A 26,647-nucleotide genomic window follows, 5' to 3' on the forward strand; every position below is an offset into this window, starting at 1 on the left:
ACCTCTGGGATAAACAGGGAAGCATCCCATATGCTGCTTGTAAATGTTCCTTTTGTAATAAATCTCTAACTATTACACAGTTATCCTACAGGTGCTAAGATTACCAAAGGGGCCTATGTGATGAAAAGGATTTGAAAGGTCGTACTTTGATTATGGAGAGCTAGAAATTGAAAAGTAAGTCTACAATGTGGATTTGAAAGGTAGGTTTCAAGTGGGAAAGCAATCAATTTGTCTTTTCCAATGAAATAGGAAGTATTTTGTCCAAATCCATAATGTGAATCGTAACCATGCACTCTATTTTACTGACAATTATTAACTTTCTAAATTAAAAAAAACCTCTTTACCTTTCCACACCCAATTTCATTTTGTGAAATACTGACTGCTCAAAACAAGAAAATACACAAGCCTGCTGATTTACTTTCAAAGTTGCCTAGTTTATTTTTCTGAAAGATAGTGTATGGTTTTATCCTATTAAGAAGACACATTAAAAATAAATATTTTGTATCTTTCTCTAACAATTTACAGTACAAAGTGTGTATTCCTAGTGTAATAAAATCAAGTTTAAATATTCTAATATCCTTTTCCTTTCTGGTAGGCATGGAATTATCTGTATTTCTAACATCGAAATATCTACCTTAATATGTATATAATCAATGTTATTTTACAAATAACCAATAATACACAACGTGTGTGCTTACCGAAATATATATAAATATGCAAGTTATTGCATATGTATCCACTTAATATACACATGCATATAAGTAGCATCATTTTGCAACATAATCGTCCAGTTTCTTTTTCTCCTAGTGAAATACCCATTTATTTCAACATAGCGAGTTTACAAATAGACCATGACCCCAAAGAAAAGGGCAGCACACGGAAGAAGATAGTTGCATTTCCAAAGCTTCTCAGACTGGTCGCCACAGACTGCAATCCACCAACCACATATTCTGTCTTAAGGTTTTAGAGATATTACTCCAAAGTAAGTAGCTTGTGGATATAAGCCCTGGTGGGTAGATTTATGGTGTTATCGCAAGACTTGAGGAAGAGGATTTCTCTACTGCAGTGGCCACAGGGCTAGAAATTAATAATCCACACTTCAAGCCCTGCCTCGCTGCTCAGGATGGCAGATATAAATTAGATATTCTGGTTAACTTGGAAAAGTTGGTTTATACCACCATGGCTCTCATCCATTAGCTAGTAGATTCTGATAAATGTTCTGAAAACATCAAATGACCAAGAGACAACTATGACTCCAGTAACAGTAATGATGCTTCTTCCCGACCGCCTTTCCTTAAAAATGTATGCGACCACCTGTACCTTTTTAAATTTATCCTTTCAAAATGGCAGGGGTTAATTGCAGTTAATTTCCTTTTCTATGTCTTCTTAAAACAGTGGGATTTTGTGTTCTAAATATTTATATTTATAGAGAGAAAACATGCCTTAAAATGGTCAACACCTGCCGCTGTCATTTTGGTTTCTTTTAAACCCTTATACCATTCTCTCCTTTGCACAAACCGCTTCACTTTATAAGCATGTACATTTTAAATGGTTTCCAATCCTTTCCCTTGGATGCATACCTGCTCTGGGCGGAGTTTGCAGCAGCCTGCATCACTGCTGCAGCCGCCTCCTGTGCCTTACGGTTCACAGTTGGCATGGGTGGTCCCATCCCTGGGCCTCCCTGCTGAGACATGCCTGGAGAACTGGGGGTCATACTGCTCATATTTCCAGGAAACGGTCTGCTCTGCATCCCAGCTGATGGCATTCGTCCCAAGGGTATGGTACCACAAGGCTGGCCCGGCCCCTGTCCATGCATTTGGTTGCTGGCATTTATACCCATACCAGGTCCTGGGCCACTGTAACTTGTGTTGGTCACTCCAGAGTACGTTGGCTGTCTGGAGTAGTTTCCTAAATAAAACAATATAACAGAGGAAAATAATGTTACAACTTTTGATTCAGTGAAACAGCTTGTTGGAAAATCTTGTGCAATGAAATATTTCAAGTAGTGCAAGATACAAAGTGGGGGAATCCTATTATCCAATATCCACTGGATATTGATATTCTCCAGATCTGGACTTCTGAAAGTGGTGTGTTTGCCTCACTAGGGGGATGTGGGAAGGTTGATGGTGCAGCACAAAGACAGGATGTGGTGGTGGTGGGTGGGAGACTGCAGCTGCCTAGTCCTCCTGGCTGAAAGAATGGAAAAAACAGAAGCAGTTTATGGATGAAAGGAGAAAATAATTTATGAAGATCTAGCTGGGGTAGTTACAGTACGTTAGAGGCTGTGGTCGTAAGTCTTCCTTGTTTATATTCTTTGAAAAAAGGGTTCCACTAAGGAAACCTCCCACTTAAATACGACATTTATATCGTTTCACCCTTATCTGACTTGTCTCATGGTAAGCAATTGAGAATAGAACAGTTAGATTGTGTCCCCCATGCCCTTTGTATATTACAGAGAGATCTAATTTGGCATTGTCGGAATGCCTGCAAATAATATTATATTGTGGCTGGATTTCTACTTGCCCCATACACTTTTAACCTAGTCATGCATTACAAACTCCTGTACTTTTAAAGGAAATTAAATAACACTTCTCTTAGGCACCAAGGACATATGGATTTGCACAATGTGGTTAAACCAGTCTAAAGATTCAGCTGGGTGAATTAAGAAGATGTAACATCTTAATCCACACTACCAACCCCACTGATGCTCCAGCACATCAACAAGTACCCAACTATTCCAATGTAAAGGATAAATAATTCCCTAACAGTCTTGCTTGCTTTTATTTTACTCCCACCCAATACTCTTCAACAGAAAACTCTATGGCCACAATAAATAAAATATTGTAATATTCTATTGCATTACTGTTTGCTCTATACATACAAATATCTACAGTTATTAGGACTTATTCTTATGCAACATTGCTTCCTGGAAACAAAAACAAGAATTCCCATTCATATTCTATATATATCAGGAAGTCCTTCAGTGACGTCTGTGCCTGCTGGACCTGACCTGATTTTTTTCCCCTGGAAAAGCTTTCCCAACCATTCCAAGTCACCACATAGCAACAGTAAGGGGGTCTGTGGATTGGAAGAAAAGCTTTGCAGGCTGAATACAATTTACAAGCTTTACACGATCTATTCCTGTTTTACATAATGTTGTTTTCAACAAATATTGCATCCAGAATGATGTAATAAATATAATTTTAGATCTTTGTCATAGGTTTGAATAATATATTCTATATTTGGGATCTTTGATCAAAACTCAGGGAAATTCGCAATAGAAATTTCATCAGGTATTACTACAATTCTTGAAATTGTAAGAATGCCTTTGAAACGTAGTATGAGAAGGTGCTCCTGGTTTCACTATATAAAAAGGGTGATTTCTCTTAGCTGTTAAACGTGATATTACTATTCAAAGTGAAAATGAATCATATAAGATACCAAAAATATTTTCTTTTTTGATCTCTCAAATGTTTTGAAGCTTTGGGGAAGACCGTTTGTCTCAATGGGAGGACACTGGTATCCCATCTTGAACAATGGTATTGCAAGTTATGCATATGTATATACAGATGTCGCAGAGACAGATCACCCTTTGTCTAAAGAAGCTCAGACCCTACTGTACTATTAATCTGCAACAGACAAGCACTAGCAGAACAAAGTATTAAGTTGCTCTCATTTTTTCCTTGTTGGGGCCAAGCACAGGACAACAATTGAACAGATACTACCCACAAGTACTGGAGAATCCTCTTTTTAAAAGTATTTCTGTTAAGTGTAGGCTAGGATGACAGGAACATGATAACCTTTCAGAAGGAAAAAAATGTAGATTTTTCCTCAACACCTGAATAAATAAATACCAGCAACAAATGAGACAGAAAACCAGGAATGAGAAGTACAAACTTATTTCCATGTTTCTCTAATAGATTAGTAATTTTCTGGCAATGGCTTTGACAGCAAACAGATGGATGCACCATTAGATACAATGAATGCAGCAGATGCTGAGCCAGTCCCCATCAGCTGGACATGTCAGGCAGCCAAGTGCAAGAGCCCACACTTTTCAAGTGGGTACCGGTTGGCGCAGGAGTCTTGGAACATTAACAAGCAACCCATTCTCTCTTCAGCCAATGGATTTCAGATTCCAGCTCATTTCAGCAAACTAGAATTGAATCCAGGAGCTTTGAACCTCACGGAGAGGAAAAAGCAAAGTTGCGAATAGACTGGAATTAAAACAGAGAAATGAAGACATGGAAGATAACAGACGTATTAACACCCACCACCAAAGACTTGAGTACTTAAGTCTGAAAGAAAAATCTTTTGAGTCGCCTCAGGTGCTTGTGCCCAGCTGACTCAGCTTCATAAGCTTAGCAGATTTGTGTGCCAAGGGCCAAATCCAAAAAAGCACTTGAACTCATTTAAGCTGTCCTAGTGTCATAATTGGAAACTATTCCAATCTTACAGTTGATTTTTGCATAAATATATTTGACAAGAGATCAAATACACGTGAGATGGAAAATAATATAGATTGACTATATTAGAATGTAAGCCTATTTTCCTATGTGTTTTGTACAACGCTTAGCTTTTTAGGTCCACAAATAATAATTATTAATAAAAACATGAAAAAAGAATTTTAATTCTACAAAGGGCTTCTGTAGGGTTTCTAGCTAATATATCTGTTGCGAAACAACTTTAAGATGGCTAGCTGTGAACACTGTTTGCTAATAAAGAGAATCTTCGTAGAACAGAGGTGGTAACGTTCAGGAAGCCTGAGGGCCAATTTCCAGCCTCCAGACCCTCTGGGGGGGGCCAAACTCCTGCTGTGTGCCACCAAAATTCACCAGCACAGTGGTGGCAAAAAACAAAAACAAACCAGCCATTTGCTGCTTAAAATCAGAGACAAACCACTACCGAAACTGAAGAGGGCCATATTTAACTTGATAACAAGCAAAAGTTGTCATTTTCGAATCTCTGTAATAGTTTGTCTCCAAATTTTGGCAGAAAACTGCTGATTTATTGTTATTGCTGCTCGATCACTACTGCCCCATTTTGGCAGCTTGGTCAGGGGATGGGGTGGGGGTGGCCATGCTCAAAAAATGAGGCCAGAAATGCATGTGGTCTAACCCTACCCTTGGAAGTTACAAATATTCACAAATATTCAGCTATTTTATGTTTAAAATGGATCTGTGCTGAATTCATGAATATAAAAATCTAATTTGTACATGCACCTACTACTGAGATCCATGTCAATTTTTAGGTAAAATTTAGCACTACAAAAAAATGAAAATAAACCTCCACTCTGTCATTTATTTAGTATAAACTTTAGGGTTTTAATCTCTAAAGCATGGGATCAACAGCTCTCTGTATGATCTGGCAGAAGGGTACACTTCAAATGCATTACAATGTTTATCATGTGAGATTAAAAGTTAAAATGATAGTGGTGTTTCAATCATGAACTCACCCTCCAAGTTAACAACTTAATGCTTTCATAGTTTCCATTCTTGACTCAGACCAGAAACTCATTCCACAGACACGGAGTATAAAGAAAGCAGGAGAATCAGGAATTTGAGAACTCATCAGGATAAGGTACGTAACATTTGACATGTTACCTAGAGATGTGATTTGCTTTGGCATTAAAATAAACTCCATACAGTCAGCTAGAATAACTAATACTGAATAAAACTGTAAGTTTTAAGACCAGGAATCTCAAAAATTTCAACTAACAGTCCTCATACTATTGAGGCCATTAGCTGTATAATATTTTCCTACGCAAAGGTTTCCACCATCTGGAAAACTAATCCCTACAACCACTGCCATTCAGCAGTGTACCCAATTCACAGTTCAGAAAACTGAAGTAGATTGCTGGATGGCTCTGTGCAAAGAGGATTCCACAGCAGGATTTTAATTAGAATCCAGCTGTTATTGGTTCCAAGTCTTATGCTTACATCCAGGCACCAAGCAACCATAGAAAATAAATTCACTGTGGATTTTCAGTGAGATAACAGAGTTTCTAAAACAAGGAGAAGAAATAATTTGCATTGGGTATCCTGGTTAGGTCAAAATTCCACAATGGAACAGAACTGTTGTAAAGGTTTGTGTACTAAAATCTGTCCAAAGCAGCAACAGAATTTGCTGAAACGATCATCAAGTTCAAACAATTAAAATATAACTTTTAAATCTAACCCACTGAACACAAAACAATTAAAGTAGATAGTTAAAATATACAAATTCAATAGGAACCAGCAATGTTTTTAAGCTGCTTGAAATGTTTCAAAATGTTTTCTGGACACAAAATCAGAGGATTCCCAGAATCTGAAGATTATTTCAGTGTTCACAAACTCTGTGGATTGGATCCAGATTTCGAATTCCATGAACACAGGGGCTCTTTCCATCCATGGAAAGTGTTTGATCCAGTGGCTGGACCCCTCTGTAATAGAGTGTGGAAGCAACACCTGCCAGTTCCTTCGTCCCCTTTGCTAATTCCTTTCTCACCTCCGAAAATTTGCTCTGGAGTTTCCCCCTGTAACCTCTGGAGCAAACTTTTGGAGGGAGTAAGCAGCTACAGGGGGACAAAAGCTACCTTCACCCCCTTCTATCAAAGAGGAGCAAATTCTGATTTCAGCCCTATATAATTAAAATTATGCTATCTTCTCACAGTGAATATTACAATACAAATTAAAAGTTGTTGAATTCTCAAAGACCCTTCCACATTCTCTACCAATAAAGGTAAGTCTTTGTTTGAGGGTCAGGGATGGACACAAAATCCTTATCTCGTAGAACCCAAACATGCGTTAGGATTTTCAACAGGTGCATGTGTGTATTTTGCGATGTTTGAATGGGGGCCCAAGTATGTTTTCTGCCATGTATATACACAGATCAAGGACTTGATAGGCAAGATATATGTGTTACAATTGAAACAGTGTACTTCATTTTTTTTAAAAAAAGCTCTTATAATGGATGAGGAGCAGTAGGACAACAGATGGGAAAAGGGGCACTGAGGAACTCTTCCCAAAAGAGCAAAAGGTATAAAGTGCAACCGTTGGTATGTGCTCAATAAGGTAAAAACCTGAAAGTAGATCTGAGTAGAATGGGTGATAGAATGAAGTGCCAACTACAAGTGGTATTTATATTCATGTTCAAATTACACACACACACTAGTTTGTACAGACCATATTGTTTTATTCAGTCTGCATCTTAGGTAACTTGTGTGAAGCGCATTTCATGCCTCCTTCTCTAGATTTAAGTACAGAACCTGAGCTTTTTGGATGGCAAACAATACCAACAGCACAGATGTCACAATGTGGTTTGTCTGTCAGGACTGAGCCTTGGGCTAATCTGCTCCCTTCTCCACATCCTTCTTCCCCTCATTTGTAGTTATGTCGAAATTGAGCAAATGATAGTTTCCAATTCTGTTTTGGATGTAAGCTATAGTTTATGGCACTGGTTCCCAACCTTGGGTTATCAGATGTTGTTGACTACAACCTCCACGATCCCTAGTCAGTATGCCAAATGGGCAAACATCTGAGGACCCAAGTAGCAACAACAGTTGTAACAACCAACTATGACTATTACAAACAAAAGGTGAGAAGGAAATAGGAGTGTGTGAAAGCCTGAGGTCATGATGTTGGAACTGTGTTGGAAAGTAGAACGGCAATTGTTTTACCCTAACATTTTTTATTATTATTAAATTTATATACTGCTTTTTTCTCAAAGGAGCCCAACAAAGCTTTTTTTCCTACCAATATAATTAATTTATCAAGAACAGGGTTTATAGTTATATAACTGTGTTCACTCTAGGATTTCCACAGAAGGAATGCCAGTTTTAAATGAGATATACTATAAGAAAATAATGTTGATCTATGCCACCTGGCATGTAAGATACAGACGAATGTTACGAAAAAATAGGATATTTTGAATGAGAATAGATCCACAGCTACATTATGTTCAGAAATACATGAGAGAAGAAAATGGTCTCTTATCCAAATAAATACAATTGTTAGCTTAATTTTTTTATACTAAGGTGTTAGAGAAGAAAACAAATCAAAAAGAGGCCACATGAAAAAGCAATTAAGAAGGAATTCAGACTTTGTCAATGTATCCAATGACAAAAAGCAATTAATAAACTGTTGGAAAAAATACAGAGAGTCTCAATATATGCCAGAGAGATAAGGGATATGGCCAATAAGAACTTACAGGAACTGGAAAGTTTACAGTGCACCTAGGTGAGATTTGGCAAATGTCATGCACTTCTATTGAAAACTGTGTTCATTCAGATATAACATTTCGGACAAACTTGAAAGACACAGAAATCTACAGAGGGTGTGCCAATAAAATTGGAGTATTAAACACTACAAAAATGAAGGTTTCATATCACTGGCTATAGTTCTTCCAGTTTGCCTCCAAGAGCCAATTTAAACATTACAGCCCCCATTACTGCTAAAAAAAGGGGGGGTTCCTTTGGATCACTTAACGTGGCAGACTCAACATTTATTTATTTGTTTTTATCCTACCTATACTCCAGGGTGGTCCGGGGCACTGCTGCTCCTTGACAGCCTCCTACCCCACGTGTTGGCCCAAATAAGTGTATCATTTCTATGCCAGAGCCACACATTCGTGGTGACTGCCAATGCTAATGTGGACATAGTACATGCATTTATTATTTATTTATTTATTTATTTATATAGCACCATCAATGTACATGGTGCTGTACAGAGTAAAACAATAAAATAGCCAATATATGGGGCAAGAAGCTTTTAAATTTTAGAAGTGGAATGCGACCAGTTACATATTTTTGGCAACTTCGCCATATGGCTGTACATTGGACCTGAGCAGTTACATATATTTCTACTGACCATTTGGAGCGTGTTCATCTTTTCCTGCTTAGCACTGAGGACTAGGTTATAAATCAAAACTCTAACACAGGGTGGACAACATGTGGCCTTCCAGATATTATTATTATAGGATGGAACTCCAATTAGTCCTAGCAGCTATTCCATCAGCCTTTCCATCAGGAAGGTAACAAGATGCCCACCTCTGCTCAAATATGAAGTCTGGTCCTTATTCTGCTACAACTCATTTTTATTCCTGCCACCCATCTTCTATAAACAAGTTCTCCATACCATGAGGTAAAGAAATTTGCCTTGCTGTTGAAACTAGATATGTTTGTTCAGTGGCATTATCTCCAAGACATACAGTCGTGTGAAAAAGAAAGTACACCCTCTTGGAATTGTATGATTTTACATATCAGGACATAATAACAATCATCTCTGTTCCTTAGCAGGTCTAAAAATTAGGTAAATACAACCTCAGATGAACAACAACACGTGACATATTACACCGTGTCATGATTTATTTAACAGAAATAAAGCCAAAATGGAGAAGCCATGTGTGAAAAAGTAAGTACACCTTATGATTCAATAGCTTGTAGAACCACCTTTAGCAGCAATAACTTGAAGTAATCGTTTACTGTGTGACTTTATCAGTCTCTCACATCGTTGTGGAGGAATTTTGGCCCACTCTTCTTTACAAAGTTGCTTCAGTTCATTGAGGTTTGAGGGCATTTGTTTATGCACAGCTCTCTTAAGGTCCCGCCACAGCATTTCAATCGGCTTGAGGTCTGGACTTTGACAGGGCCATTGCAACACCTTGATTATTTCTTTTTCAGCCATTCTGTTGTAGATTTGCTGGTGTGCTTGGGATCATTGTCCTGTTGCATGACCCAATTTCGGCCAAGCTTTAGCTGTCAGACAGATGGCCTCACATTTGACTCTAGAATACTTTGGTATACAGAGGAGTTCATGGTCGACTCAATGACTGCAAGGTTCCCAGGTCCTGTGGCTGCAAAACAAGCCCAAATCATCATCCCTCCACCACCGTGCTTGACAGTTGGTATGAGGTGTTTGTGCTGATATGCTGTGTTTGGTTTTCGCCAAACGTGGCACTGTGCATTATGGCCAAACATCTCCACTTTGGTCTCGTCTGTCCAAAGGACATTGTTCCAGAAGTCTTGTGGTTTGTTCAGATGCAACTTTGCAAACCTAAGCTGTGCTGCCACGTTCTTTTTAGAGAGAAGAGGCTTTCTCCTGGCAACCTTTCCAAACAAACCAGTCTTTTTCTAATTGTACTGTCATGAACTTTAACATTTAACATACTCACTGAGGCCTGTAGAGTCTGAGATGTAACTCTTGGGTTTTTTGCAATTTCTCAGCTTAGGTTTGCACGGTCTGACCTTGGGATGATTTTGCTGGGACGTCCTCTCCTGGGAAGATTGGCAAAAGTCTTGAATGTTTTCCACTTTTGAATAATCTTTCTCACTGTAGAATGATGGACTTTAAATTGTTTGGAAATGGCCTTATAACCCTTCCCAGATTCATGGGCAGCAGCAATTGCTTCTCTAAGATCATTGCTGATGTCTTTCCTCCTTGGCATTGTGTTAACACACACCTGGATGCTCCAGACCAGCAAACGGAAAAAACTTTGGCTTTTATAGAGGTGGTCATACTTGCCGATGATCAATTAATCACGGGCATTTGATTAGCAGCACCTGTCTGCTACTTAGCATCTTAATTCCTATGGAAGCAGTAAGGGTGTACTTACTTTTTCACACATGGCTTCTCCATTTTGGCTTTATTTCTGTTAAATAAATCATGACACGGTGTAATATGTCATGTGTTGTTGTTCATCTGAGGTTGTATTTACCTAATTTTTAGACCTGCTAAGGAACAGATGATTGTTATTATGTCCTGATATGTAAAATCATACAATTTATTTTATTTTATTTTATTTAAGGATTTTTATGCCGCCATTCAGCCAAAAAAGGCTCTCACGGCGGCTTACAAAAGTATTTCTTGACAGTCCCTGCCCACAGGCTTACAATCTAAAAGACATGACACAAAAAGGAAAGGGGATTGGGAGGGAGGAGGAGGAGGGGGAAAAGGAAAGCAAATTCAGGCACTACAATCTTAGTTGTATTGTATTCCAAGAGGATGTACTTTATTTTTCACACAACTGTATATATTTATAAAGAAAACCACAATGTGTTATAGCACAGGCCACACCTGTCTAAGAAGCTGTATTACTTTTATGGCCCATGAAGGGAGACATGATAGCACTCTTCAAATACTTGAAAGACTGTCACACAGAGAAGGGCCAGGATTTCTACTTGATCATCCCACAATGCAGGAAACGGAATAATGGGTTCAAGTTACAGGAAGCCAGATTCCGGCTGGACATCAGGAAAAACTTCCTGACTGTTAGAGCAGTGCAACAATGGAACCAATGACTTAGGGAGGTCATGGGCTCTCCCCACACTAGAGGCATTCAAGAGGCAGCTGGACAACCATCTGTCAGGGATGCTTTAAGGTGGATTTATTTATTTATTCCTTTTCTATACCACCCAATAGCTTAAGCTCTCTGGGCAGTTCACAAAAATTAAAAACCATTCAAAGTATAAAACAACAGTATAAAACCATAATATAAAATACTATATAAAAGCACAACCAGGATAAAATCAGCAGCAGTGCAGAAATACAAATTTAAAATACAAATTTAAAATAGCAAAGTTAAAATTAATTTATAGACTGTTAAAATACTGAGAGAATAAAAAGGTCTTCTCCTGTCATCTAAAAGAATATAGTGTAGGTGCCAAGCGAACCTCTTTAGGGAGCTCATTCCACAGCTGGGGTGCCACAGCAGAGAAGGCCATCCTCCTGGTAGCCACCTGCCTCACTTCCTTTGGCAGGGGCTCACGGGGAAGGACCCCCTGAGGATGACCTTAGGGTCTGGGCAGGTACATATGGGAGGAGGCGTTCCTTCAGATAGCCTGGCCCCAAGCCGTTTAGGGCTTTAAATGTTAAGACCAGCACTTGGATTCCTTATAGGCCCCTTCCAACTCTACTATTCTTTGATTCTATGGGTATATGGCTGCTTCACTGTGTAGAAGACTGCTTATGAATTAATTCAATCTGAACTCCTAACATGCTGATTTGGTTGTGTGAGTTGTCGTTATAGTGACTATATACTATTTCCACATTATGCTGGACAAAATGAATTGACATCACCATGACTCATACAAAAAGTAAGAACTAACATATGATATAGAAGTAGCCGAATTACTGCAGAAGCAGTATACTTTTTCAGAATGAAAAGGGTTAATGTCAATGAACAAACAGTGAGCTGAACCATCTGTGCTAGTAATAAAGATGCAACCTTCTTCAAAAGACACTTCCTCTTTCAATTTGCTATTGTTTTATAGTCACATGGATCTAAGCCAGGCATATATCCTAAGTGCATTAGCTGTGCCTATTGCTCTGTAAATTTTTTTTTTATAAAAAATGACACATTTTAGAAAGGTCAGCAGTACCATTACTAATTTCAATTACGAGCGAAGCTAACACTTCTCATCCAGTAGCTCTTGAATCCATGCAGGCTTCTTATTACCTAAGGGTGCAATCCTATACATGTTCAGACAGAAACAGTCCTACAACTCCCATGGCTGGCTGGAGAACGCTGGGAGTTGTAGGATGATTTTTTCTGTCTAAACGTGCATAGGATTTCATCCTTAATTATTAATAATCCCTACCCCAAGGACTGCCAACAAGATGCCCCCCACATATGAATTGAGCATACTTTATGATCAAAGATACTTAAGCAATGGTTTTCTGAATTGAGAAGTGCTGACCAATGGCTACCACAACTGCAAAAGTTGAATGACAGAAAGGCTAGAGTGTTGGACTGGAAATCGGGAGATCTGGGTTCTCACTTGGCCATGGAAGCTCACTGGGTGACTTTGGGCCAGTCACAGACTCTCAGCCCAACCTACCTCACAGGGTTGTCACTGTGAGGAAAAATGGAGAGGAGGGGGATTATGTTTGCTGCCTTGGGTTCCTTGGAGGAAAAAAGGTGGGATATAAATATATATATAAATAAATAAATATGTGCCAAAAGGAAAAAATAAAAGAATACTTGCACCATTTGAATGCTGTTCCTGTTTGTGAAGAACTATAAGAACTGACAAGAAACATACCTGGCATCTTCTATATACAGAGCCAACTACAATGTAACATTTTCTTCCACAATGATACCTTTAGAATAATTTTCTAGGAGGAAGAACTGTATTGGATCTGAAAATCCTCATGAATGTTCGATTCTCATGTTTTTCCATAACCCTCTGTGAAAGTAACACTTATGCTAGAAACAAGGGCTAGTTCCAGGTCTGAGGGCCTCCCTGCAAAGTGTCATCTGGTGGAACCCCACACCCACACCATTGGTTAGCACCCCACTGGGCTTAGCTGCTGGTGCCAGCAGGCAATGGCAGCAGCAGCACTGAAATCTGTTGTGAGCAGCTGCAAGTCAACTGCCATTTTAATTACCCATAACACTTCCAGTGTGGTATCACTCCAGGACATTATGGGTAATTAAAATGTCAAGCAGCATGCAGATCCAGCTTCCCAGTGTGGGGACAAGGCAGGGTGAACATCAGAGTAGTCCTGCTGGGATCTTGGCAGCTGCACAACAATGCTGACATTGATGCCATCCTGCCAGTAACCACACCTTCATCTTAGTTCATAAAAATGAATGCTAAGAATTGTGAAAGTACTTGCTCTTTTACCCCTTGAGTTTGCATGTAGGGGAAAGTTACTTCCAGGGGAATATGAATTCTGCAGGCAATCAGAACTGTGCTCACTTTTCCAGGGGCATGTCTACACAAAGGGTTTGCCCCGGGGTGGCTTCGCAGTAGTGGCACATCATCTACATCATGCAGCTGCCACTGTGAAGCCATCCAAGGGGAAACTCTGGAAACTCTGCTCCAAAAAAGTTGGGCACTTACCCCGACCTTTTTGGCAGCAGAGGCTTGTCACAGCCCATGGCACCCCGATTGGTCGCCATGGGCTGGACAGGGAAGGGGGTGGCCCTGCACCTCTGTAAAAGTAGGGGGGGAACCACGCGGGGGAAGGGGAGGAGAGGAACAGGGCCATTCCTCCCCCCGTTTTAATTTTTTTTTAATTATCTGTATCTGTGGAGATACAAATAATACAAATAAAAATAAATCAAGGGGGGGGGAGGAACAGGCAGCCAGAGGGAGGAGAAGTGGTTCGCACAGAGTCCCTCTCCTCGAGTCCTCCTCTAGCTGCCTCGTTCCTTCCCCCGTGTTTTTTTTAAATTATCTGTATCTGCACAGATACAGACAATAAAATAAAAAAGGGGGAGGAACAGCCCTGTTCCTCTTCTCCTCCTCCCCAAGTTTTTTTTTTTTTTTTTTACTTTTACAGAGCGGGAAAGTTCACACTTGTGTTCCTTCCCGTGCAGATGCTGGGAAGGAACGCAAGTGCAGGAGTGCCGCTGTCAAGATGGGGGCCAGGAAAGAAGAAACGCCCCCTGCCCAAATCCCAGGAAGGCCTAATCAAGATTACACCGTGTGTTATTCCCAAGCAACTTCTAGCAAACAAGGGCTGCATTTTGGACAAGAGGTACATATCAGTACTGGCTTGTGCTAACAGTTATGAATTCTTGTGCTTTGTTCTGAAAAACAACAACAACAACCCATGGAAAGTATATTTCTAGAAGTTTTATCTTAGCAATATTCAAAAAAATAATTGAAATGTTTCAAATAACTACTTCTCGAGACATCCACAAAAGAAGAGATAGACATATTAAAAAGAAATAAAAAGACGTACATGCAGTCTTTTTTGGTTAATACAATTTTCTGCAGCATAAGCAATTGCTTGCGACACAGCTTAAAGACTAAGATTGGGTTATTTTATGTGTTGATTATTTTACCTTGTGGCCCATACTGGCTCATCTGAGTTCCATAAGTACTCGTTGAGTTATTCTGTGGAAAGCTCCCAATTCCAGAATGCATTTGGCCTCCAGGTGAAGGGTGTGGTGACATGGGAGGTCCAGTTTGCTGAGGTGCATACTGAGACAATTGAGGGTTTCTCTGAATGCCTGACATGAAACCTAGTAGGAAACAAATACAATAGAGAGACACATTAACGACTTTCTTATTAATGAGACGATTTATTCACAATACTATATTTAAAATTTGTTTCAAGTTGTTTTTATCATGTGTTGTTATATAAGGAGAGCTGAAACATGAAAGTTACAAAGGTATTCCAACTTTGCAATTCCAAGTGACAGATAAGTGTAACACATTGTGAATACAATAGTAATGATGCGGTTTGCATTTTAACCCACATGTAAAAACCATAAAATTTAATACTAGATTGATTAATTAAATTAAATTGAGTTGAGAAAACAAGGAATTTGCAATTACTCTGCAGACAGATTTCTCAAGGCTGCTTCCTGCGAACTTTGTGCAAATGGCAAAAGAAGCATTCAAACGTTTTTGACTATTGTTAACAGACATGGGCATTTGTACAAATATTCACTCAAATATTGATATCTGGTAATTTCACAAAGAATATTTTTGCCATCTAATTGAATGCTAGGGAGTCAAACCAATTGCTTGTGTTGTAGCAGCTGGCAACAAAGAGAATATTTAAGACAACAACCAGCCTGCATAGCTCAGTTCATTTTAGTGATGGCAATTTATTATCTCATTTTGTGGAGGAGAATCAAGGCAGGTATCATATGATCTCTATTAAATCTAATAAATTTTTAAATGAAGTTGTTTGGATGCTTGTGTTTAATGATTTGACCTTGATGCTGAGGGAGGGTTTTAAAGTGCCAGGAGTGGAGATCCTAGTTGAATTCGTAGGATGACTGTGCCAAGTTGTTCTTTACTACTACAAGCAATAGACAAGGACAGGAAGAATGGCACAGTAAAAAAATGCTTCCCCAAAATAACACACTAGTTAGTACAAGGTACTTTTCATCTACTCTGTTTCTTGCCCTTTCTTAGTATTACAATACTAAGCCTGCCATAAGGAAAACTGTTGTTTAAAAGGCAACTAGCACTGAAAGTATTATACAAAGGTGTACAGCAACTTTTAACAGGGAAGACAATGGAACCATATGTTTAAAAGCAGGATTGTCCTAATAAGGTGGATCCAGACAAGCACTCTTGTTACATTTAATTTTGTTTGATTTTTGTCTTTCACTGGCCCAGAACACATCTCCATGTTGTTTGCACATTCATGTTTGCTTCTCCTAGAGTTGTGCCAAAAATGCTGAATTTGTACAATTGTCCCAGTGGCCAGATGCAATTTTCCCATCATTAATCTTTCTGGGGACTGAAACTTACAGATGCGAGAAAGGATTGTAGAAGGAAACAAAGAGCAAAGAAGACAGAGTAGGAAATCGGGAAAGAAATGGAAAACAGAATCAAGAAAAAGAGAAGGAGGAGGCAATAATGTCTGCAACACAGTACTTGGACATACAAAAGGTGGTTTGTATTCTCAAGAACAGTCACAGTCTTTAACAAATAATGCAAAGTTTAACACTTTTCAGTGACAACTTTAATTTTCTTACTGAACCTGTCAGCATATTATGACTGTCTTTCCTGGACTAGAGTATCAAACATAAGGTTGATGCAGATATTCTAGTTCCTATAATATTAGTTGGTGTGTAGATACATGAATTAAAATTAAAAGTAAACTGTTCAGATCAAAACAACCTGGAGAATGAAATGATGTTGGTAATAGACACTGTTGCTGAAACAGGAATGAAATGGAATATCATGCAAAGGATCCATTAGACTTGCATGTTGAAGGACATTTTTATTATTTAACTTGCAGTTAAAGAACAAAAGGTAATTTTAAATGTAAGAGGAGATGGATAGGCAACTTGTGGAAGGGATTCAAACTTTAAAAGGAGTTTATCTCCTCAGGATACAAGGGGCACGGAATGATATTTATAGTAGATGGAATGGACCATTAACAAAACACTATCTTTAAACATTTGCATTAGCAGAGCACTCGTCTCAGCGGAAGGGTAGAAGCATTACAAAATCAATTGGAACGGAATCAAAGAAGCAGTGGAAAGTGAAGGCAGGGTGCTCTCTTAACTAGCCCCTAATAACACATCATCTTCCACTTCACAAAATGTCAAATACTGCATTTTAAAAGCAAGGGGTGGGTGGGTATGAATGTCTATGAGAAGAAAACCAGGTTAATGCATGTCCTGACTCATCACATTTAATTTTACAAACAATCTCTCTGCTTTCCAGTTGTTCTCCTTTGCTGCCACTATAAAGGAAGTGTGTGTGTGTTGTTGTTGTTGTTGTTGTTGTTGTTGTTGTTGTTGTTGTTGTTGGTTTTGATAAGCAGTTTCATTAGGTAATATAGACTTCAGGCTTTTCTAGCAGGCATTTCTGGGTGATACTAAAGCACTGAATGTTCACTGGGCAACAATACCATGCAAGATACTTTTTGTTTGGCATTGCAACCATTTATTTTCATGTTTGCGTCTGCTGTTATGCGTAGAATGATTGACATGTTTCTTTACACCAGTTCAACAAAAGACGTTTCTCCACTGCTTGGGTGAAATAACACTCATGCAACCCACCACCTTAGCAAATTTGTCTCCCACTGTAAAGGCTGCTAATGCCAATTTACTTCCTCTCAAAGGTGCCAAGTTTTTAGTGACTGGAGAGCTATGTTCCATTTCTTATAGATTTTAAAATCCTCTCTGTTTAAATATTAGATACCATCTTTAGTGTTTATTTGTTTGCGCATTTCTCTTCACAAACTGAATTGCTATGGTGAAGGCAGAAAATAATGACCTAGCTAAAGCTTTAACCCAGACCCCCTAGTGTTTTACCAGCTGTGCTATTAAGTGGCTGAATCTCTCTCCCAATTTTCTCTCTGATACAACAAAAAAGCTCATCTACGTATGGCAGGGAATGATGTTTAAATATATACCCTCCCCTTCTTTTCCCTCTCCCTGTCTAGCCTTGAAATTAATATCATCTATCATTGATAAATTGGAATCGGGGGAAGGATTAGACAGATCACCCAGATGGTAGGCTGGGAAGAAAAACCCAACCTTTCCTTATGCAAATCTTGCCTAATACTGTCTGATCTAGACTCTAAAGTGATGCACAAAGAACCTAGATGCAAAGACATGAGTGGCATTTGTCAATACAATGAAAGAAGCAAAGAAATGGCAGATCATGAAACCTTCGCTCTACTATCTCAGGTGCAATGCAATGCCATGCCGTGCAAACGGAGCCAATAGTAAAATGCTTACTGTATCTTCTTTATCCAACTATCTACTGGGAAGTTACACTTTGGGGAGTATATATATATATATATATATATATATATATATATATACACACACACACATACACAAATATAAGTGTCCAGGCAGGGAGGTTCTAGAGCCCTAACAAGCCACGGTATACCAGCCCCCAGTCTCTTGGGTAATAGTATATGTGAATTGTGAGTAATGCTTAGCTGTTGACTGGTTAGTTGCCACGTTTCAGCTTGCATCAGGCTCATCATCTGCTTTGACTCCTCAGGGAACCTACGTATACTGCCATTTTCCATAGGAAGAATTGGGACGTATTCATAGAGATACAATAATTCAGTAGCCACAGGCGCAAGGACTCTGTGCCGAATGCCTTCTAACTCAGATGCCAACTTTCTGTCATCTATGTCAAAATGAGCTGTGTGGACGCTCTATTTGCCTTCATCTCTTGGCAGAAAATAGCACAAAGGGAGGCTACTGTCCAGTGCTGGTGAGGATGATTCCCGTGGAAGTCCAGAGGAAACATGCCTGGTATGAAGCAGATAGCTGGGGCAAGGTCCTCTTCGGTATTCAAAGGTAAAAATCAGAATCGGAAAGCAAGAGTGGTCAGATACAGGTCCCAGAGAACCAGCAATTTGTTCTGACAAATGCTTTGGACTCATTGAGCCTTTACATAGTGTTTCAGCCTTCAGCCCTGGAGCGTGACACTCTATAGCCTCCCCATTCTCTCTACAGTAGTGAACAGGCTGGTGGCATTTGACGCCTTTTGGGGCAATGATACTGTCTCTCAGCAAGGCCAAGCTTGGTGGCTGTAATTTCTGGGATCTTGGCTCAGGTGGTCCTGGTGGTGCTGGATACATGCTCAGTGTCATGGTCCAGATACAGTGCCTCTGTATGTTGTGCCACCAGCCCTCCTGACTCCTCTGTCCCTTCTCCCTTGGAGTTGGAGTCCAAGTCACTGCTGGTGCTCTATGTCACAGCAGCTATTTCCAAGGAAAGATTTTGCCATTGTATTTATGAAATCCTATAGCACTAGCAACAATCAGCCAGGAAGGGGTGGAGGTCTCTCTAACCCACAGAGAAAATGATGAGGGGGTGGAAGGAGACAGGCTAACAAAAATAAAATACATGGGAAATTGGCCCTTTTAATATGTAGCTTACTGAAGAATGCACACAAACCAAAAAGGAAGGGCTTCTTGTGAAGCAGCCTTCAATGAAAATTGTCTCAGGTCAAAGAACCACCTGTTGCCTTTGTAGCAGTCAGAAAGTAGAAAGATGCTTCTCCCACTTCCCATCACTTGTGCAACATACACCTACCAACTGAGGCGGCAGGGATGATGGCCACCAACTTGAATTGCTTTAAAAGGGGGTTAGACAAATTTCTGGAGGAGAAGACTATCAATGGCTACTAGTTCTAATGCCTCTATGCTACCTCCAGTATCAGAGGCAGTAAGCTTAAGAACACAAGCTGCTGAGAAACATGGGCAGGAGGCTGCTATTGCACTTATGACCTGTTTGTGGACATCTGGATGGCCATGGTATGAATAGAATGCTGGTCTAGATGGACCCTTGGTCTGATCCAGCATGACTCTTCTTATGTTCTTATCGGTGACAAAACCTACAGTGGTTCATGAATTATGGTTGAAATGAACACACAAAAACAGGGAAATCAATTTTACAACTAGAACACCAGCCCCCTTTCAAACACAACACGCTTTGGGAAAAGGGACCAGCACATGGGTGGCAAGTGATGAAAGGCCGAAGAGAGCTTCGGCTATTGGGCGGTATAAAAATGTAATAAATAAATAAATAAATAAATAAATGTAGTGGCTGAAGTGTTGGACTGGGAGTTGGGAGATCTGGGTTCTAGTCCCCACTCAGTCATGGAAACCCACTGGGTGACTTTGGGTCAGTCACAGACTCTCAGCCCAACCTACCTCACAGGGTTATTGTTATGAGGATAAAATGGAGAGGAGGATTATATATTATTATTATTTATTTATATAGCACCATCAATGTACATGTGCCGCCTCGGGTTCCTTGGAGGAAAAAGGCAGGGCATAAATACTACTACTACTACTACTACTACTACTAATAATAATAATAATAATAATAAAGGCAGGAGCCCTTTGGGATGCACATGTAAACCACAAGGCTCTGGGACCTCTCAGTCAACAGCCTGAGTGCTCAGACCTCTGAGATATTATTCATGTCAAGTCAGAGATCCTCCTCATTTAATTTTGATTAAGCATCTCTGAATGTCTACCTCTGTAGCCCTCTCTGTATATGAAGATCAAGTTGCCTATAGTCCTGTAGCAATGAAGGGGTTTGTCAGCCTGAGTGCTGGCTAGCAGAGGAAGTTGGGATATAGAGAGAAATCCAGTGACTAGCAGTACAAATGTTAACCATTTGGCCCCCATTGGGCTGCACCACCACTGCGGGGGTTAACAGCCCCTATAGCCTATACCTCTTGTTGCTCTCCCTGTTTTTCCCAGCTCTCCTAATCTTGTGCCATCAGCAGAAGCTAGCTTGCTGGGGGAACTGCACATTTTGCAGAGGCCCAGGAAAGTGTGATTTGCCTTCCCCTCTCCCTCCAATTGTGGCCTTAATTTAAGACCCTCTTAATCCAAGACGGCCTTTAAGGCCACGATTGGCATGGGGGGAAAAGAATGCCATTTCCCCAAGGCTGGGGAAACTGCATAATTTCTCCTCCCACCAGCTTGGGGAAATTGCATATTTTCCCGCACTGATTTAATGGCGGCTGCCATGAATGCAGTGGGGGAAAGGGACAAAGAGTGTGCAGTGGGGTCAGGGAGGAACTGAGTTCCACCTGGACCTGTGCCTTCTTTGTCCTTTGACAGCAGTGGGGCAAAAATCTGCTTGGTGTGTCCGTAAGTAGAAATGGGGTGGAGGCTATGGGGAGAGGATTTGTCCTTGCCATGCCACTGCAACCCAATGGGGGTCAAACTGTTAACTTTTTGTTGTGCTGGGTGCTGGCTTTCTCTTTCTATCTGGTATGACATCCCAACTTCCACTCTGCTAGCCAGCACTTAAACTGTTATCCCCTTCACTGCTGACAGTGGCACAGGGCAGGGTGTGGTGAAACAAATGGGAAGTGGGATATGGGGTAGAGGCTATGGGTGCCAAACTGTCAATCCCTGTACCGCTAGCTTTTTCCCATTTGGCATGCTTAATACCTCAGACGCCTGAGCACATACACTGCCGATTTATAGGTCCCAGAGCCCTGTGGTTCAACAGTCATGTGTACATCCTAATGTGTACATGTTGCTATTTGTCACTTGTCACACATATGCTGGTCCATTTGCTCCCAGCACATTGTGGTTTGAATGGGTGCTGGCATTATGGTTGAAAAAATGATTCCCCAGTTTTTGTGTGTTTATAGTTCAACCATAACTCATGAACCACTGTAGGTTTTGCCACTGATATCACAGGTTTTGTTAGGAAAGTTTTTAAAACATGTCCCTGGTGCCCCCATCCAGCTTCACTCCTGACTACTACTCCCACGTTCCTGACCATTTGCCATACTAACTAGGGCTGATGGGAGTTTGATGTCCAAAACATCTGGAAGACTGAACTACACTAACTGGTAGTGGCTGTCTGAGGTTCCAGAATTTGTCCCAACCCTACTTGGAGATGGTGGGGATTGATCCTGAGACCCTTTGCATGCAAAGCATCTGCTCTATCATGGATCTTCCCTGGTATGCTAGGTGATGGACATTATGTCCAAAGCTAGTAGCATCTGCTCTAACAAGAAAGGCCCAAGGAAGCTTGATTCTTTCAAGCCTGCTTGTTGAACATCAGGCAAAAGGAACAGCAACAGGAAGACACAGGAGATACTTACCACTCCCATAAAATGGGGATTTCCTCCTCCAACTGTGACATTTTTGGAATGAGATACATTGTGTCATAGAAGGCTGAACTAGGCTGAAAGTCCAATACATTGACAAAAGGCAAAAAGAAACAAAAACGGAATGGGGGATTCCTAGGCTATATGAAACAAAACTAAACTGGAAATACTATTAAAACTCCAAAAAGCTCACATCAGAAAGGTGTTCTCAATTATGCTGCTCAGGTGGCAGTCAGAAAAGACCTGAGCAGAAAAGCATTTGCTTGCCCCTAGAGCTCATGCACATACAACACCGATTTTCCTATTTTTTTTGGAAAACAAAAAAACGCACACACAAGATCCTTTCTTCTTCTTCTAAGTTCTAGAATTTTCCAAGATGTTGTTCTCTACATCCTCAGACCTCCCACATATGTGACTGCACATAAACTACAAAGAGCAAAATATATCTGAAATATCTCATAACACTTTTGTAAATAGATCACCTTTCTCTTTTTCAAAATGTATGTTCTTTCTCATACAATTGTGCTTTAGGCAACTTGTGCCTTTCTCAGCATTAGCACCCCCCCCCCCCAAATGATATGTATTAAAGCTTATAATCATTTGGTATTCTTTTACAATACAGATTGTTTTAAACTGACATCCTGTATGTCAACTTAAAACCAAATCAATGGTTGTAGATCTTAGATAAGCAGCTCACTAGTTTTAAGAAGGCTTTTCTACGTTAAAATGTTCACCAACAATGAGCCTAAAGGAAGCATGGATTTCACAGTTCATCAGGGAAAACTGTCCCAGGGAAAGTGACCACTTTCAGTAAACTTTATTGCAAGCTTGATGGCAGGAACATCTACTGTCGCTTTGTCAAGTCCTTCAGCGATGAATGGCTCTGACCTATTTCTGTATGCAAGGCTAGGGGCTGAAGTTTCAGATGTCTAAAAAAATGTGTAGAAATGTTTCTACTGAGGTATCTTATTGTTAGCAATTGTATAAAGGCAAAAATATAATCCAATCCCTTTTCCCCAGCCTCAGCAACAGTAAAAAAAATCCTGTTTAGCTAAAGTAAATAAAAATTCATTTTCAAGAATATAACTACATTTACCAAAGGAAAAACTCAGTAACCAGCTGCTAGACGACAATATTTGTCTAGAGACGTGATTTTAGGTTTTGATTTCACTGACATGATTATTTAGTCAAAGACTGTCTTCTACCACTGAGCAGCTTATGAGGGTGGCTCCTTCTCTCCTGCCCATTTCATTTCTTTTCGCAAAAAGGCAATGCTGCTGTATATTTAGCACATGCCAAAACTAATCAGCTCAGTCTAAAGATGAAGCTAGCTGGGAAGGATAATATGCCTGATATTCAAATTCAATCTGAAGCTGACATCCATCAGGTGCTGAAACTGGCAGTGAGATTCTCCAAGAATAGAGCTGGTTTGGCACTCTGACATTACTTTTAGAGGCTCCAGATTAGGAAAAGTAGCGCAATGTCCCAAACTCCTTGTTATTCTCAACAGGAAGCTAAATACTTCTTCGCAACACGTCACAGATTAAGAGTTAAATGAGTTTAAATTAGTTCAAAAGATATAGCCAAAATACAACTGCTTTAAGCCCAACCTCCAAACTTTTTCCAGCCAGAGATCAGTAAATATAATTTTGTGAAGAGCTGCATCATTTATTTCTATGATTGCATGGCCCACTTATAAAGATCTAAATAAAATACACCAAATATATTCTCCCCTCCATAAAAATAAGAACTTGCCACTGAGAGATCCTGAAACACTTTTGTCTACATCACGTAAACGTATCGTCCAGCTGTTTTAACTTTAACTGACACCACTGTTAAGACTACCCTTTATAGCCTGGGTCCAGCATATCAAAAACAGCACTATTCCCTTATGAACTCCATTCCTGACAAGACAATCCTGATTAAAGCATCTTCTTTGGAAGAGATGAATAGCTGGAGGACACAGCAAGGCTTTCTTCAATGTTGTTCTAATGCTGCAGAACTAATTACCCCTAAAAGCCTGCCTTAAATTATCCCTGCAGACCTTAAAAAGGCTACAAACACACACACACACACACACATACACCCCCCCTCTATTTAGGTAGACAAACCAGAGATTCATATATTACTGTAGCAGCATGACAGTGACTTCCCAGTGGGTCCTATCCCACACACTTCTGGAAAAAATTGTTTCCATCCCAAACCACTGTTACTGGTCTCCAAGAGAGGGGCAATACTGTTATGGAAGGCTGAAATCAACCTGTCAGCCCTTACAACCTGTCAGCTCTACAAACATTCCTGGAGTAGAATGGGATTGGATCAGGGGAAGTGGCTTCCATGGTCCTCTGATAATGAAAAAATAGGACAGTATCCAACATTCCCCAAGCATCAGTGGAACCAACTGCTTGTCCAATAGGTATTTAGCACATTGGATAAGAATCTGAAATGAGCAAAAATGCTCATTTTTGGAATGAGAGAAATAATAATAGTAATAATAATAATAATTTATTTATTACCCGCCTCTCCCTCCAGATCGATGTAGAGAACATAAAATATAAAACATTATAAAATACATAAAACTGATCAAAACATATAGAAACTAATACATTACTAAAATAACAGCCAGACATCTTAAAATTCAGCTCAGTAGGCCTGCTGGAAGATATCAGTCTTTATTGCTTTTTTATATTCAGAAAGACTATTGAGTTGGGGGATCTCTCCCAGCAGGCCATTCCACAGTCTAGAAGCAGCATCAGAGAAGGTCCTCTCGGTAACAGTTGCTAATCTAGTATTTGCTGGCTGAAGTAAATTGTTCCCAGAGGACCTGAGTGTGCGGGGCAGATTGTATGGGAGAAGGCGATCCCTGGACTCAAACCATGTAGGGCTTTAAAGGTAATAACCAACATTTTATGCTTCGCCTGGAAACTAATTGGCAGCCAGTGAAGAGATTTTAAAACTGGTGTAATGTGGTCACCCCTAGGTGTACTGGAGACCAGCCTCGCTGCCATATTTTGAACTAGTTGAAGTTTCCGGACTAGGCACAAAAAGTAGCCCTATGTAGAGCGCATTGCAGAAGTTGAGCCTCGAAGTTACCACGCGTGCACTACCATCTTTAGGTCTTCTAACTCTAGGAAGGGGTGCAGCTGGCATATCAGCCAAAGCTGATAGTAGGCACTCCTGGCCGTAGCATCTATCTGAGCTGTCAATTGGAGCGACAGATCCAGGATCCCCCAAGCTGTGAACGCAGTCTTTTCAGGGGGAGTGTAACCCCACCCAGAACTGGTTGACACACCTCTAAACTAGGGTGACCATATGAAAAAGAGGACAGGGCTCCTGTATCTTTAACAGTTGCATAGAAAAGGGAATTTCAGCAGGTGTCATTTGTATATATGGAGAACCTGGTGAAATTCCCTGTTCATTACAACAGCTAAAGTGCAGGAGCTATACTAGAGTGACCAGATTTAAAAGAGGGCAGGGCACCTGCAACTTTAACTGTTGTGATGAAGAGGAAATTTCACCAGGTTCTCCATATAAACAAATGACACCTGCTGAAATTTCCTTTTCAATACAACTGTTAAAGATACAGGAGCCCTGTCCTCCTTTTCATATGCTCACCCTAGCTTATTAAAACAGGTTATGGCCATCTGAACGTGGGCATTGTCTCATGGATGAATATAAGAACCAACACCACTGGAAAGAACTATGTTTGTGGTTACACGAAAAGTCTCCTTGAGATGTGTGTGGAAGGTATGTGGGAACCAGACTGAACCATATTTTCTCTACCTGCTATGTGCTTTAAAAAACTGATTCTGTATTTATTAGGTTCAACTTGTGTTTTTAAAGTGAATTTGATATTAAACTGTATTTTTGCTATCTGTTTAGTTTGCATGAAAAAAGGATATATAAAAATACAAAATAATTGCATAAGAAAATAAAAAATGAAAATAATAGCAAGAATATTATTATTCTCTAATGCTGTGGATCAGATTTTAAATCCCGAAGTGTTACAAAAGAAAAAGGACATCTTTTTAAGATCTAGAAACAATCCATGGTGCCTTTTTAGCTGCAATTTGATTAGAATTTTTCTTTTTTTTTACTCTCACTTAAAGATAGAAAATAGATGGCAGGGAAAAGAGACTCTTTATCAAATGTCAATATTAAGCCATAATGGTATCTGAGTAGGAAGTATGAAGGAAAATTCCCTAAGAGGTACATATGACATCTGAAGAGATAAACGTGTTTGTGTTTCATTAAATGAAAATAAATGGATGATGAAGTGACATGATATAGATGATGGAAGTAAAGAACGTTAAAAGGAATAAGTAAATCAAGGGCTTGTAGTTACAGAAATTCAGTTTGCTGTTTAGTATGTATGTGCAGGAAAGCACAAAGAGAACATCAAAATGCCTGATCACATCCCATCTGTTTCTGCTTCTTGCTGGATAACAATCTCCACTGCCAAAAAGCCATTTAAATTTACTACATTGCAGCTACTGATAAACATCACTTCTGTGAAGATCTAATACTAAATAAGAACTTGATTTTGAGATAATGCTTACATGCAGCTGTGTCAAACAGATCAAGGTTTTGCTCAGCTCAACACCTGGATTCTATAAGGCTGCAATTTGTTACCCA

General features: G+C 39.8%; 1 protein-coding gene across 5 annotated transcripts in view; it reads right to left on the reverse strand.

Moving 5' to 3' along the window:
- ARID1B (AT-rich interaction domain 1B) overlaps window positions 1-26,647 on the reverse strand; it is a 433,853-nt gene that overhangs the window by 91,405 nt on the left and 315,801 nt on the right. For all 5 annotated transcript variants that reach the window (XM_063124513.1, XM_063124512.1, XM_063124510.1 and 2 more), the window contains exons 8-9: window positions 14,770-14,949; window positions 1,581-1,908 (exon numbers count right to left, since the gene is read on the reverse strand). In XM_063124513.1, coding sequence (XP_062980583.1) covers window positions 1,581-1,908; window positions 14,770-14,949 — 508 coding nt within the window. The remainder of the gene's footprint in view (window positions 1-1,580; window positions 1,909-14,769; window positions 14,950-26,647) is intronic.

The sequence above is a fragment of the Elgaria multicarinata genome, chromosome 4 (assembly GCF_023053635.1).
Source record: "Elgaria multicarinata webbii isolate HBS135686 ecotype San Diego chromosome 4, rElgMul1.1.pri, whole genome shotgun sequence".
Classification (NCBI taxonomy): Eukaryota; Metazoa; Chordata; class Lepidosauria; order Squamata; family Anguidae; genus Elgaria; species Elgaria multicarinata.